At 60.8% G+C, this 15,454-nt stretch overlaps 1 protein-coding gene across 1 annotated transcript; it reads right to left on the bottom strand.

The window, feature by feature from the left end:
- Positions 1–3,333: 3,333 nt before the first annotated feature.
- On the bottom strand, positions 3,334–14,265 carry LOC116758435. Its single transcript, XM_032641241.1, has 11 exons — positions 14,247–14,265; positions 13,859–13,966; positions 13,671–13,749; positions 11,506–11,679; positions 11,271–11,337; positions 9,582–9,650; positions 9,287–9,376; positions 8,843–9,256; positions 7,020–7,169; positions 3,831–3,958; positions 3,334–3,716 (listed from the first exon to the last, which is right to left on the bottom strand). The coding sequence occupies exons 1-11, from the start codon at positions 14,263–14,265 to the stop codon at positions 3,530–3,532; spliced, it is 1,485 nt and encodes a 494-aa protein (XP_032497132.1). The 3' UTR covers positions 3,334–3,529.
- Between the last annotated feature and the right edge of the window lie 1,189 nt (positions 14,266–15,454).

Consider the following 15,454-nt stretch of genomic DNA (forward strand, 5'->3'; position numbering starts at 1 on the left):
AGAACCAGCCCGTCTACCACTTAGCACACGAAACTTTATTCACCTTTAACCAGCAAGAGGGGAAACTGAGACCAAAGACTGTCCCTTCCCTGGGAGGGAGGCCTTCGTAGGGAATGGCTGGGGGGCGGGGAGCTTCTTCAGACTCCCGGTGGGGTCGTATCTCCTGAGTTTTGGGGACCCTGGAAGGCAGTAACTGACTTTGGCAGAGGGAGGAACACAGCCTGTCGGGTCCAGTGGCACCCTCTGCTCTGCCCCGTGGGGACCACGTGGCTGCATGGGGTCCGGCGTTTCGCTGGCCCTGCCTCCTTATGTGTGTGAGGGTGGCCCGCTGGCCCCTGCCATCCCCTCATTGGAGGTGGCCTGTTGCTCCCAGGGCCACCTCAGGTCACCAAAGCGGCCTGTGGGGCCCATCCAGGCCCCAGGTGGCCACATCCAGCTCCGAGAGGGCTCACCTTGCCTTGGGCAGAACTCTGGACTGGCCAGGGCGGCCCCTTTAGTCATCATCCCAACTGTCGGGGTGCTCACAGCGCCCCTGCCTTCCCGGGGCCCAAATCAGGCCAGGCCAGGTGCTTCTGGGTCAGGGCCTTGTGCTGTGTGAGGGGGTCCTGTCCTCAAGGAAGGCCGGCGTGAAGAAGTAGGGCGTGTCATTGGCTTCCCAGGGCCTCGGGGTCACTGTGCTCACAGTCACCTTGTTCTCTGGAGGCCCCTGAATGTCCAGCTTCCTTGTGGACGCAGAGGTTGGGGGTTGTGGGGACGTGCGGGGCTTGCTCTTGGGGCACTGCCCCAGCTCCATCGCGGCCGTGCTGGTCACTGCCCCAGGAGGGGTGCTGGCTGCAGTTGCCCTGTGGGGTGTCGTGGGTCTGGAAGTGCCATCTTCAGTGGGCTGGGCAGAGCCAGTGGCTGGGACCTCAGTGGGTTTGCAGGGCCGTGCCTGTCGTGCGGCCCTGTGGGTGGCCCAGGCAGGTGTTGAAGGGGAGAGGACCCAGCATTCCGGCTCAAAGCCGTTGTCTGGGGGCCACTTGCCTGTGGCCTCGTGGTTCACTGAGAGGCTTGGGAGGGAGTTCCATCACTGTGGCTGCAGCCGATCCTGAGGACTGTCCTGGGCTGGGGACAGGCAGGCCAGACTTGGAGCCTCCGGGGTCCCCAGCGGGAGGCCTGCGGCCGTGGCCCCCTCGTGCCACTGCTCCTTGGCCTTCAGGATGGCCGGGCCGGGCGAGGGGCCGGGCTGCTCGTGCTGGGCAGGTGGGCCAGGGAGAGCCAGCCCATCTTCTCCGGGGAGCGTCTTGATGCTGGGAGGGGTAAGGAGAGGCCTGGGGGCTGGGGCAGGTCGCTCCAGGCCCAGGGGCCTCGTGGGGAACTCTTCAGGTTTTGCTGGAAATGTACAGACCAGGTCAGCTTCTCGACCAGGCCGTTCGGCCTGCACAGGATGGGCCGGTGGGACCCTGCGTGGCCGCCCCAGCCCAACACTGAGAGCAGCTCTCCGGGCTGCTGACCCCTGGCTGTCCTGATGCCCAGCCCTGGCCTGGTCGGCCGAGTCTTAGAGCAGAAGAGCAGATGGAAGGGGGTGAGGAGGAAGGCCTGGGGCTCGCCCCACCGCTCACTGCCCCAGAGGGTGACTCCGGAGGAGACCGCTGCTCAGTGCCCCTGAGGGAAGCAGGTCCCGCTTCGTCCTGCGTAGCTCGGCCATCGAGGCCTGCAGCTGCCTGAGCACCGCGTCGTCCTCCAGGGCCCAGGCCCGGGACAGTGTGTCCTGCAGGAACTCCTGCAGGCCTTCCAGGGGCAGCTTCAGGGGGCGTTCTGGGGGTGTGGATGCCATCAGGCCAGCGGGGGCCCCACCGGGAAGACTCAGCCCCCCACCCTGGGGCACCTCCCGTGGGCGGCGGCTGTGTTCCGCTGGGCACCACACCTGCGGGTCTGCTGTGCCCGGGAGAGCCATGGGCAGGGCCACTGCCAAGGGCGTGCTCCGGAGGGCGACCTCTGGGCTCCTGTGCTGGCCAGCCTGCCTCTGCGGCCTGCATGCCACGCTCGGGGACCTTAAGGACTTGCTCTCCATGATGTAGGCATCCCAGAGCTTCAGGGTCAGCACAGAGGGGGTCTGTGGGGACAGCAGGCCCAGGAGGGGCAGCTTGAGCAGGGCACGGTGGTGGTCCCAGCACAGGGTAAGAACCCGCCACCGGCCTCCGGCCCCTGCAGTCGCCCGGGCTGCATCAGACAAGCTCCTGCAGCTCCTCATCTGGTGGGGCTCGTCCCGGTGGGGCCGTGCCTCCTGGACTCAAGGTCCTGAGGATCTGGCCAGCACGACCCCTAGTCTGGGGGCAACAGAGCCTGTCCACGCTCGGTGGGAACACCTCTGTGGAGCAGGACGCTGGCTTGCCCACCCCCGGGCTGACCCAGCCTTCTGACGGCAGCCAAAGCAGAAACGGCTGGGACTTCGAGATGCTCTGGGCTGCTCCTGGACGCCCCTCGGGAGGGGCATGGCACGTCTGGGGTGTGGGGCTGGGTCCTCCCCAGGCATCAGGAGGGGGTCAGGGAGCACCTCCGGGCCTCAGCCTCCTGGGCAGCCTTGCCCGGTCGATGAAGCACTGCAAGAACCACTGGATGGTGTCAGTGCCCGTGGATGTCTGCTCCTCATCCTGATGGAGGGCACGGGCTCAGGGCCTGCGTGCTCGGCTGGAAACGAGCTCGCCGCTCACCCCCCCACCCCCACCCCGCGAAGGAGAATGAAGCCTGCAGGAGGCCAAGCCCCTGCGGTGGCTGTGGGACAGCGCCTCTGCGGGGGCGATGCATCTACTCACCAGGTGTCGTTGCAGCTGGGGGAGGGCTCTGCCTAGAATGTGCTCTTCGTGGGCCTGGAGTCTCAGCAGTTTTGGGAACCCCGGGATGAAGAAGCCCGAGGAGCCCCCGGACCCCCACAAATCAGAGCTGTGTCCAGCGAGGGTGGAATACCGCAGGCGCCCCCGGCGGTGACCCCAGCGTGCAGAGGGCCTTCCTGAGCCCTGGCTGGACACGCCCTTCCCAGGCAGGACAGCCTGTGAGGCCGGGGCGGCCGGGGCAGAGGCCCTGCTCCTGGAGGCCCAGCTCGGCTGGCACCCTGGGCTGAGGGGTGGGCAGGCGTCCGGCCCTGGCACTTGCCCTGGCCGCAGCGGGGGGTGGGGGACCCAGTACAGAGGGACAGGGAGTGCAGCCCACGGGGTGGATGACGGGGGTGTGCCTGGCCCTCTCCTAGGCTTGGCAGCCAGGCTGCAGGCACGGGAGGGGGTGTTGCTGCCGCCGGGGCTTCGTCTGGCCGTGGGCTCGGAGGGTGCTGGGGGGTGGCAGGTGTGAGGCAGAAGGACCAGCAGGGAAGGGAGAGTTGCCTGGACGAGGCCGGGATTGAGGGCCATGGCTCTAGGACCCAGAGGGCAGCACGGGAAGCCCGTGCCCTTCGCTGATGGGGACATAGACTGGGCCCAGGTCCCCGCCAGCCCACTGCTGGGGGAGCTCTGCAGGGAGACCCCTGGCCCTGACGCACTCCGGCTGTCCTCGGTGGTCACCTACCATGCGTGGCGTGTTTCTCGTCAGTCATCAGCTGGACCAGCGCCCAGAAGGCGTCCTCCTCACCCAGGAACGTCTGCAGGATCGCCATGACCTGGCTCATGCCCTGGCAGTGTCCACCTCTTGCAAGAGCCAGATGTGCATGGAGGACCCACCCGGAGGCCTCTTCTGCCCCCTCCACACTACCACCTCAGCTCCTGGATGGGCTCCCGCCTGGCCGAGCTCACACTGCCCTGGAGGGCCCCCTGAGATGCCCTGTGGGCTGGAGAGCCCCTGAGCAAGCTAGGCGCCAGCACCACAGCAGCCCCGAGCCGGAGGCTCTGGGCGCCGTCCTGGGTCCCCTTTCCCAGACGAGGCGAGGGGGGCGATGGGGCCTGGCACAGTCTGGAGGTCCTGCCGTGAGGTCAGGCTTGGGGTGCCTGACCTGGGAGAGCACAAGGCCAGGGGGCTGGCCCAAGACCCCACTGTGGGCAGCCCGTGGGGTCCTCTCAGCTGGTGTTCCTCGAGGGAATGTTCTGGAAAGAGCAGGTGGAGCAGAGCTGCCTCCCTGGGGGCCCCACAAGAGTTCTGATTACTGGGAACCTTCATCCCTGCCAAGTTTCTGATTAATAATACAGCATTTTTAGGATCAAAACTCGAGTTTCAGGGGTAAAGTCTACATGCAATGAAATATAAATATCCCAGGTATACAGTTTGACAAGTTTTTATTTTCTTTATTTTTTCTGTTTGCACACATCACAGTTCAGTCTCGGGGATGTACAGCCCCTTGGGTTTTCGCACACGGGCGGGGCCGCCGCATCCGTGCTCCGGCCTAAGATCCCACCCTGTTAGCCCCGGCGGCCGCTGACCCTCCCCCTCCCGGGGCTGTGCTTTTTCCAGATCGCCCTGTGAGTGGAATCACATGTGGGTCTGGATTCCTTCACTTGGCAAAATATGTCTAAGACTCATCCATGCTGTTGAGTGAATCAATAGCTTCTTCCTTTGTGTCCCTGAATCAAAGTCCATTTCATGGAATCCCCCAGTTTATCCATTCCCTTGATGAAGATGATCTTGGTTGCTTCCAGTTTTTAACGATCACGAACAGAGCAGTGAATATTGCATGCAGGTTTTATGTGGGTCTAAGTTTTCAGCTCATTTGGGTAAATACCAAGGAGCATCACTGCTGGTCACATGGTGAGAGTATATGTAGTGGGTTTTGACTGCATTGGGTCTGTATTGCTGCAGCACGTGGGCCCTAGAGCACACGGGCTTCAGTAGTTGTGGCACACGGGCTCTGTAGTTGTGGCTCGTGGGCTCTAGAGCGCAGGCTCAGTAGTTGTGGTGCACAGGCTTAGTTGCTCCGCGGCATGTGGGATCTTCCCGGGCCAGGGATGGAACCCGTGTCCCCTGCATTGGCAGGTGGATTCTTAACCACTGCGCCACCAGGGAAGTCCCAATATGTGTAGTTTTGTAAGAAACCACCCAACTGTCCCCCACAGTGGCTGCACCATTTGCATCCCCACCAGGGCTGCATGAGAGTTCCTGTTGCTTCACATCCTTACCAGCACTTTGGTTCTTATTCTGCATGAGTCCTTAATTAGATATATGATTGGCAAATATTTTCTCCCACTCTGTAGCTTTTTCATTCTTTTAACAGCATCTTTTGCAGAATGAAAGTTTTACATTTAGTTATAGTTCTTTCTCTCATAGGTGTCTTTTCTCTCACCTAACCGGCCTCTTTCCCAGTGTCCATGACCTCACCCCATCCTGGCGTTCTGGTTTTCTAATGCAACAAGTGAGTTGCCCTGCAAACAAGCCAGAGGTTTAAGGTGGAACCAGAAGTTGGGACACAGCCGTGTTTACTCGTTTGTGTATCCAATAGGCTGTGTTCTCAGACAGCAGTGGCTGGGCCTGAAGCCTAAGATATTTACGATCTGGTGCATTATAGGAAACCTCCCTGATTCTGTGCCCAGGCCTGCAGATGGGCAGGGCTGGTGGGTTGGTGGGGCTCACCGGGCTTATCCTCACACCCTGGGCTCCTGTCTGCGTGAGGCCTGCAGCCTGGGGACTGTGGGGTGATGGAGGTTCTGAGGGCCAGCGGCGGCTGGCTCGCCCTGGGCCCGGCCTTGGAGGTCAGCAGAGACACAGCCACGCTCCGGGCCGAGGCAGGCGTGGGGCTTCTCAGCTTCGGGCCCGTGGAGTCTCCTCGGTAGAGGAATCTCGTCACGAGAGGAGCGTGGGAGGTCCAGGGCGACCGCTCGGGCAGCACAGCCCACGCCTGCCTTGATGCTGCCGGCGCCGTCTTGGCCAGACCCCTCTTCTCTCCGGGGTCAGGGCTCTGAAGAGCATCTCTTGGTCCAGAGCGAGCTTGATCTGTTGGCTATTCATGTACGCCCCGAACCTGTCACGGCCGAACCTGCTCTCCTGCCCACCCACAAGGTCTCCCCGGCCGGCAGGGTCTTTGCCCCATACCCAGTTACCCAGATTGGAACAGGTTGTTCAGAAAGGAGTGGAGCGTTGGGAGACGCGATATTAGGGCTCCCACTAGGGCTGGATATTAGGGGATTACGGTAAATGCTTCAGGTGTAGCAACAGGGTCAAGGGCACTCATAAGAATCCCTGTGTCTTCGCGTCCCGTCCCGTCCCCACCCGCCACCCCCCGGCAAAATCCCACTCAGCTTTGTGATCTTAGTTCCCCAACCAGGGATCAAACCCTGGCGCTCGGCAGTGAAGGTGCCGAGTCCTAACCACTGGACCGCCAGGGAGTTCCCAAGAATCTGGTTTTTTTTTTTTTGTTTTTTTTTTTTGCGGTACGCGGGCCTCTCACTGCTGTGGCCTTTCCCGTTGCGGAGCACAGGCTCCGGACGCGCAGGCTCAGCGGCCATGGCTCACGGGCCCAGCCGCTCCGCGGCATGTGGGATCCTCCCGGACCGGGGCACGAACCCGCGTCCCCTGCATCGGCAGGCGGACTCTCAACCACTGCGCCACCAGGAAGCCCAAGAATCCCTGCTTTTAAAATGCATACTGAGAACCTAGGGACGGGGTGAGGCCAGACATCTTGGGTTCTCTGTAAAACACCTGTGCTGGTCAAGTGTGTGGTGAACGCAGGACAGGACAGTGTCGCTAGTGTTGGACCTGGGTGATGGAATTTGGGTGTTCGTCACACTTTTAAAAAATAAATGATGGAAATTGTCTAAAAGAGCAGAAATATATAACTAAAAACATCAAGATGGGGCGTCATTTTGACCCCGCCGACCCGCATTCGTTCCATTCGTTCCACCTGGGCTCGGGTCCAGCCTGGTCTCTGCTGCCTGGAGCCCCTCCCCTCCCGCGGAGCCCTCTGGGGCCTGTTGAGCCAGTCCAGACCGGTCCCCACTCTCCCCGCGCGCCCCCCGCCCCGTGCCCCACACCGCCGCCCTCGTTCCTCACGTGCCCACTCGCGCCCCTCGAGGCTCAGGCGGCACCGCCAGGCCGGGGGTCGGGCACCCGCCATCTCAGCCTCAGACCCAGGCCCACGCCTCCCCTCGCGGGGCCCCGGGGACCCGCTTGATGCCATAGCGCTCCCGGAACATGACGCGGTTTCGGAAGGCGCGGTTCCCACCCAGGTCGATCTGCTTTAGGTCCCGGGAGTACAGCCGGGCCTGCGGTTTCGGGCTCTGTGGGCGGGGCCAAGGGGCGGGGCAGGCGTCAGGCGGAGCCCGGACCCACGACCACCACCGCCGGACAGAGCGCGCGCTGCGAGGAGGCCGGCGGGAGCTGAGCTGTTTCTGCGGAAGCCTCACTGTGCGCATTTCTGAAGCCAGGGCGGGTCACGAGTGACGCCCACGTCCAAGGTCCAGACCCCCGCCCTGTAGGGAGGCACCGTCCAGGCCAGCTGGACCCCTCCTCCGCCCGCTGCGTGCGGCCTCCCAGGATGACAGCGCCCCAGGGAGGCGGCTCCCAGGTGCGTGGGGAGGCGGAGAGGGCGGTTGGGCCTCTGTTCCTTGACCCCCGCCGGAGTCCCACCGCCAACAGGCGGGGACACGAGGGGTGAGGCGGGGCGAGGCGGGGCAAGGCGAGGACAGTAAGGGCGGCTCATTGCCTTGTTTCCCAAGAGTGAATCTGGCACCAGCCTGACTCAGGGCCCCCGGGGACGGGGACGGGAGGGCTGCTGGGGGCTCGGGCTCCCAACACCCAGACGCTAAAACAGCCCATGAGGAATGCAGAGCCCCGCGGCCCTGACACCCCCCCTTCTCAGACCCCTGGTTAAGAAGGCGAAAAACATATCCTTGGGGCTCCCTTAGGCCTAACGGACATGCGTGTTTCCCGTTTCAGAACTTTTTATGTTCATACGGAGGGACATTCTTGGTCTCTGTATGTATCTGCCCGGCTTCCGGGGGCCCTTTGAGAGCTTCCGGACTGAGCGTGACGCCGGCTGTGGCCCCACAGTTAGTGGGTGTCCGCCACATTCTTAGCCTCGTGGGTTACCCGTCCTTGGGTTGCTTGTGGAAGCATGACCACTGTCACATTTCCCCTGCCGGTCTTACTTGGTCTGGGCACACAGAGCGCCCTCCCCGGGCAATGTGACCTGGGGGTACCCTTGGTGGAGAGGGGCTGCTGGGCTGTGGGAACAGGCCAGGTGTAGGGACCTCTCTGGGGCCATGGGAAAAGACCTGCTTCTTGTCGGGATTCAGTCCTTCTGTTCAGCTGAACGCAGGCCTGTCGTTCATCTGGTTTGGCTTTGCTTTCTCCTTTCATGGCTTCTGTGGGTGTCTCCTTGCTCTTTTCCCCCTGGTTTCTATCCCTTGCCGTGTGACTCTGTCCCCCCAACTGTCTGGGAGCGCTTAGTTTGATTCCACGTGGTATGTGTCCGTATCTGGACACAGTGTCTGCACTGGGCCAAGTGGGATGGGCAGCAGGGGGGTGGGTGGGGCCTTCCAGGCAGGTGGGCCTCAGGGCCTGCAAGCCTGGGAGGTGCCAGGAAAGTGCTGGGAATGGGCAAGGGGTCCCTGAGGCCCAGCCCCCCAAGCTCCTGATGTCCTGGCCTGTTGGTGCGGCCCTCGCACAGGTGGAGGGGCCATACCTGGTCGTCCCTTTAAAAAAAAAAACAAAACTTATTTATTTATTTATTTTTGGCTGCATTGGGTCTTCGTTGCTGCGTGCAGGCTTTCTCTAGCTGTGGCGAGCGGGGTCTACTCTTCGTTGTGGTGCGCGGGTCCTTGTTGCAGTGGCTTCTCTTGTGGAGCACGGGCTGTAGGCACACGGGCTTTAGTAGCTGTGGCATGCAGGCTCAGTAGTTGTGGCTCGCGGCTCTAGAGTGCAGGCTCAGTGGCTGTGGCGCACGCGCTTAGTTGCTCCGCGGCATGTGGGATCTTCCTGAACCAGGGCTTGAACCCATGTCCCCTGCATTGGCGGGCGGATTCTTAACCACTGCACCACCAGGGTAGCCCTGGTATTTCCCTTTGTTCTCCACCTTCACCTCCTCCATGTCCAACAGCAGAGACCATACCTGACCTCGCACCTGTGGGGGGATTCCTTTGTAGACCCGCCGGCGCATCTCCGGGAGAGAAGCCAGCTGTGAGACAGGCGCAGGGGATGCCAAGGAGGAGAGAGAACGAGAGGCGTCTGGAGGATGCTCCGGAGGGGCTGGGTCTGCCACAAGGAAGAGCGGGCCGTGGCCCCGTCGCTCCCTTCCTGCGGGGTCCCCAGCTGGGCTGGCTGAGGCCCTGGCACCGGACTCTCCCCGGGCCTTGTGGGGCACCCAGCCCAGCGCCCTTCAGGGTCAGGATGCTCAGCTTGCTGCCTTCTCGCCACCCTGGTATTTACTCCAATCCGTCAGCATCTTCATCCACTTGTCAGCGCGCCCGATCTCCTGGGCTTTTTGCTGGAAAATGGGAAATGGTGGTGCTGGCCCAGCTGCCAGCTTCCTAGGGTGGCCCTGATGGGCGTGACCTCAAAAGGGCCAGGAAAGGCGCAGACCCCTCAGCCCGAGGACCCCTTGACGGCTCTGGGGTCAGGGCGGCAGGGAACCGAAGCTGCACCCACGACGTCCTCCCCACTCCCGCCGGTGCAGCATGGATGGCTCTTACCCTCGCCGAGTGGGTGCTGCAGCCGCTGATGCTGAGGCCCTGGATGCTGAGGCTACGCAGCTCCCCTGACTGGAAGGCAAGAGAAGCAGAGCGTGAGGACCTGCACCCGGCCGGGTGCCCAGAAGGCCCCACCTGCCCCCATCAACCCCCAGGTGTCAGCCCAGGAGACTGCGGAGGGGAGGGCTGACCCCAGGAGGGTGCTGGCTCAGGGATGGGCTGCGTCCCCACAGCAGCCCCAGGAGGTGCCCCACCTCCTGCCGATGCTGGTCACCCACTCTGTTCCATGCCCTCCCGGCCCCTGCCCTGCTGGAGCGCAGAGGCCCCCGCTCAGGGCTCTCAGGTGAGTCGCTCCCCAGGACCCCACCCTGCTCCAGAGTGGATGCCTCCGTCCAGGAGCCCAGCACCCTTAGCCCTGCTGCAGACCAGCTCCGTCCAGGTACATGCACGTCTTCTCCTCTCTCCCCCACCGTGGCCCGGCACGGCCTTCTACCCCGAGTCTCCTCCCAGCCCCAGACCGAGGGGTCAGGTCGTCTTCAGCTGCAAACTCCGCCTGCGTCTGTCTCCTTCCCGTGAGCTTCTGAGGCCGGTCCTGCCTGCTCCCCCTGCCCGTCCCTGCAGCGCCTGAGGCCACACCTCTCACTGTCCTCCGGGCCAGAGCCTCGGAGACCTGTGGGCCAGGCGCCCCTTACCCTGTGGCCACGCTCTGCAGAGTCTGCTAACCAGGCTGAGCCTCCCTCTGACCTCGGAGGCAGAGGCCAGGGCCAGGCATGGAGGCCACGCGGCTGAGGCCCAGGCCTGGACCAGCGCCCAGCCCTGCCCCCGCCGCCTCCCCGAGTCCTCTCAGCTCCAGCCCAGTGCAGACCCTGACCCGCCGTGGCCACCGGGGGTCGAGGCCCTGAGCTGGGGCGATGGGTCCTGCCTCCAGAGAGGTCTTTCTGCAAAAGGAAACCTGCCCCGAGGTGGGAAGGAGGGGCATCCTGATGGCAGGGACACCTGCCATCAGGTTTCATGGCAGAAAACCTAGCCTGTCAGCAACTTTGTACAGCGAGCGATCAGCGTCTTCCCCGGGTTCCACCGGAGCCCCTGCCTGGCCCTGAAACCCACAGAGGCCAGAGGTGTGGCCAAAGGAGGGGCAGGACACCTCCCCTGCCCTGCGTCCCAGGAGCACAGCACGAGACCCACCTGCCCGAGTGGGAGCTGCTCGTACCTGGCTAGGATCCTGCCTGGGCCACCTGGTCCCACTGGCTGTGACCGCCACCCAGGCCATACCCGCCCCTCCGGGTGAGGATACCCACCTGGGTTCTGCCTTCTCAGCCTTGGCCGGGATCCCCGCCTGGAACATAACTGTTCCTGCTGCTGTGGCTCCCACCGGGCCGCACCTGCGCATACCTGGCGATGGGCCCCACCTGGGCCTCACCCACCCCTCCTTGGCTCTGATCCCACCAGGGACATATCTGCTCCTGCTGGCTGTGCTGGCTATGCTTCCCCACCTGGGCCTCACCTGCTGCTGGTGACTACGATCCTCACCGGGGCTGTACCTGCTCCGACTGGTGACGATACCCACTTGGGCCTCACCTGATCTACCTGCTCTGATCCCCGCCGGGCCTCACCTGCCTGTCCTTGGCTCTGATACCTGCCTGGGCTGCACCTGCTCTTCGTGTTCACCGTCCCTGCCGGGGTCTCACCTACTTGTGTTTGGCTGTTATTTCTGCTCGTTCCAGGGCCAGCAGGGTCTCCGGCTTCTCCGTGTGCGACGCTACAAGACAAAAATATCCAAATATCCCAGTGTGCTAAAGAGCTCCAGAGGGCCGGCAAGTTGAAGTTGGCTCCTTGTCGGCAGCTCCCCCGTCTGTCTGATGAGGGGAGAAAACCACGCCGCCGGGGTGGCGGGTCATGGCTCGCACCCACACCTCGTAACACTTACTTCCGCTTCCAGACTCCCCTCCGAGCCGCCTGGGAAATCCTGTCACAGTGAGGTGATGAGGGGCAAGAAGGGGGCCAGGAGGCCCAGGCGAAGTGCTGAGCTGCGCAGTGAGCTGTGATCCTGGCCTTGGGCGCTGAGGAGAGGAGAGGGTGGCTGCCGGCTGCAGAGGGGCTCCTGCGGGAATCACATTTTGCTCAAGCATCAGAAGCGTGAGCAACAGGGGACTCCCCTGGCGGTCCCGCGGTTAGGACTCCGTGCTTCTACTGCAGGGGGCACGGGTTCCATCCCTGGTCGGGGAACTAAGATCCCACATGCTGCATAGCATGGCCACACACACAAAATAAATAAATAAAAAAGCACGAGCAACAGAAAAAAATTGATAAACTGGACTTTATCAACACGAAAAGCTTCTGTGCCTCAAATGACACCATCAAGAAAGTGAAAAATATTTGTGAATCACCTGATAAGGGGCGTAGTATACAGAATATATAAAAACCCCGAACTCAATAAAGAGAAGTAGACCAATTAGAAAATGGACAGAGGACATGGATAGACCTTTCTCCGAAGTCTACCCAGCTTCAGAGACAAGGCCACAGGACACACCACTCCTCACCCACGGAATGGCTATTACCAGTAACACAAGGACGCGGAGAAATTAGAACCCTCCTGTATTGCGGACAGGAATGCTGATCCGGGCTACAACATGGATGGAGATGATGCTCAGTGAAAGAAATTGGATACAAGAGACCACAGTGATCCCATTGATCTGAAATGTCCAGCATCGCCAGATCCATAGAGACAGAAACTCGATCAGTGGTCTCCGGGGCTGGGGGAGGGGCTAGGGGGTTCTCCGCTGATGGATACGAGACTTTGTTACGAGGTGGTGAAATGTGGACACAGTGGTGACGCTTGCACAACTTTGTAAATACTCTGAAAACCACTGATCGGTGTATTTTAACAGCTAAATTTGGTGATGTGTGAATTGAAGAAAAAGAGCTCTCTGAGCCCGATTCCCCACAGTCTCAGCCCCAGGAGACCCTGAAGGTGGCAGGGGCGCTCCTGGTCAAGGGCGGCCCTGGGCTCCTGCCCACTAGGCTCCTCCCAGGACCGGGCGCCCACCCAGGATGGCCCCACTTGGGAAGCAGAGCAGGGACTGGGGACCGGGGGTCTCTAGGACGAGATGCTCACACCTACTCCAGCTGACTGAACTTGAAGCTGGTGCTGGCTGGTGAATCAGCTCAGACGACACCGCAGCTGATCAGGAGGGTGTGGCTTGGGGAGAGGAGGACATGTTTGACCTCAGGCAGCCTCTGTGCTGCTTGAGACCGTCTCTCGGTCCACAGTTCTGAACAAGGCGATGGGGGAAGGGCCTCACGGTCCCCATTCACGCAGAGGGACCCACTCGTTCCCGGACACTTGCAGAAGGCCCAACCCATCGGGAACACGGCTGGGATGTGTTGTACCAGTGACACGTCAAGAGGACTTGGGACAGGGCACTGCTCAGGATGAGGCCCCGTGTCCCAGCCCGGCCCACAGGCCGATCACAAACGTCCTCACCTGGCAGTGCCCCTGATCTGGGGCACGATGGACAGGGTACTTCGAGGACGCAGGGCACAAGCGCAGGGCTTGGAGAGGGCGCCAGGCTGTGGGGCTTCCGAAGCTCTGAGCACCTCCCCGCACCCTGCCCTGCTCCGCTCGCCTCCCCTCCATCCACACGCCTCCCCTCCCCTCCCTCGCACCCCTAGCCTTCACCCTTCACCTCCTCCTGCACCCTCGCCTCCTGCCCACTTCTTGCATCCCTTCTCCATCCTTCCCCCTCCTCCGTCAGCTGTTACACTGTCCCCACTGGCCACTCGCCTCTACCCTTCCTTCTGCATTCTCCCCATTTCCCGACACCCAGACCTACTCCTCAGCCACTCAGCCACTCTCACCTACTGCTCCTGCGTCCCGCCGCCCTCCGCTGCTGCCGCCATCCATCTTTCCTGTCCTTCCCCCTCTTCCTGTCTTACCTCCTCCTCCCTCCGTCACCCTGCATGCACCTCCCCACTGGCTCCGTCTTCTGTCCGTCTCCCCCTGCTCTTCCTCCTGCACCCTCTCCACCCACTCCTGCTGTCCTTCCTCCTCCTCGGGGCCAGGTGTCTAAGCTCCGACCTCGGGCTCCTCACGTGGACACGGGCACCTCTGGCAGCAGCCCTCCCCCCACGGAGGCAGAAGGGGCTGCAGGGGCCCGGCCCAGGGTCGATGCTGGGGGGTCAGCGTCGTCTTGGCCGCATCCAGGAAGGACGGAACCGCCCATCTGGTGACCTCTACCCCCAACGTGGCCACAAGGGACGAGGGTGCAGGTGATGCTCACCTTTCCGGCCTCTCAACTGCCGGAGCGGCGCCTGGTCTCTACAAATGGACTGCGGTCGGGTCGGGCGAGGGTCAGAGCAGGTCAGAGACCACGAGGGCTCCCAACTGCCTACGGACACAAAGCAGAGTGGGTGCCGGGCAGCAGGCAGAACTGCGGTGTCGCTGCCCGGGTCAGAGGTCAGGATCAGAACCGAGCCCTTTACCTCGAAGGTCTCTTGCCTTCGGGGGAGGGTCCTGTCACCATGCAGGTCTCAGCCGGGAGGCCTGGCCCTCTCCCGCCATCCCTTGGCCCATCCTCACGGAGTCCAGCCAAGCCGCCTCCAGGTGGTCCTGTATCACAGTTACCCACTCCCCCGCCCACAGCGTCACTGAGTGTCTTTTTCATTTACCAGTCTTCAAAATCTTCATGATTACCTTCTAGGTGTGTCTGCTGTTAATGGCTGTGAATGTGCATTTCGTGGGTCCATCAGGATGTTATTAAAGTCCCGCACTGACAGGCACTCATGCTTTTCTGATCTGGCAAATGCAGCCGGAGGGCTCCAAGCTCATGCTCTTCCCACCTGGAAACGACGCTGTCTGTCCCCTCTGTGCTCTTTGAGAAAATATTTGCCAATGAAGCAACTGACAAAGGATTAATCTCCAAAATTTACAAGCAGCTCATGCAGCTCAATAACAAAAAAACAAACAACCCAATCCAAAAATGAGCAGAAGACCTAAACAGACATTTCTCCAAAGAAGATATACAGACTGCCAACAAACACATGAAAGAATGCTCAACATCATTAATCGTTAGAGAAATGCAAATCAAAACTACAGTGAGATATCATCTCACACCGGTCAGAATGGCCATCATCAAAAAATCTACAAACAATAAATGCTGGAGAGGGTGTGGAGAAAAGGGAACACTCTTGCACTGCTGGTGGGAATGTGAATTGGTTCAGCCACTATGGAGAACAGTATGGAGGTTCCTTAAAAAACTACAAATAGAACTACCATATGACCCAGCAATCCCACTACTGGACGTATACCCTGAGAAAACCATAATTCAAAAAGAGTCATGTACCAAAATGTTCACTGCAGCTCTATTTACAATAGCCAGGAGATGGAAACAACCTAAGTGTCCATCATCAGATGAACGGATAAAGAAGATGTGGCACATATATACAATGGAATATTACTCAGCCATAAAAAGAAATGAAATCGAGCTATTTATAATGAGGTGGATAGACCTAGAGTCTGTCATACAGAGTGAAGTAAGTCAGAAAGAGAAAGACAAATACCGTATGCTAACACATATATATGGAATTTAAGAAAAAAAAATGGCACGAAGAACCTAGGGGTAAGACAGGAATAAAGACACAGACCTACTAGAGAATGGACTTGAGGATACGGGGAGGGGAAGGGTAAGCTGTGACAAAGCGAGAGAGTGGCATGGACATAGATACACTACCAAACGTAAAATAGATAGCTAGTGGGAAGCAGCCGCGCAGCACAGGGAAATCAGCTCAGTGCTTTGTGACCACCTGGAGGGGTGGGATAGGGAGGGTGGGAGGGAGGGAGACGCAAGAGGGAAGAGATATGGGAACATATGTATGTG

Source organism: Phocoena sinus, chromosome 8 (assembly GCF_008692025.1).
Source record: "Phocoena sinus isolate mPhoSin1 chromosome 8, mPhoSin1.pri, whole genome shotgun sequence".
NCBI classification, from domain to species: Eukaryota; Metazoa; Chordata; class Mammalia; order Artiodactyla; family Phocoenidae; genus Phocoena; species Phocoena sinus.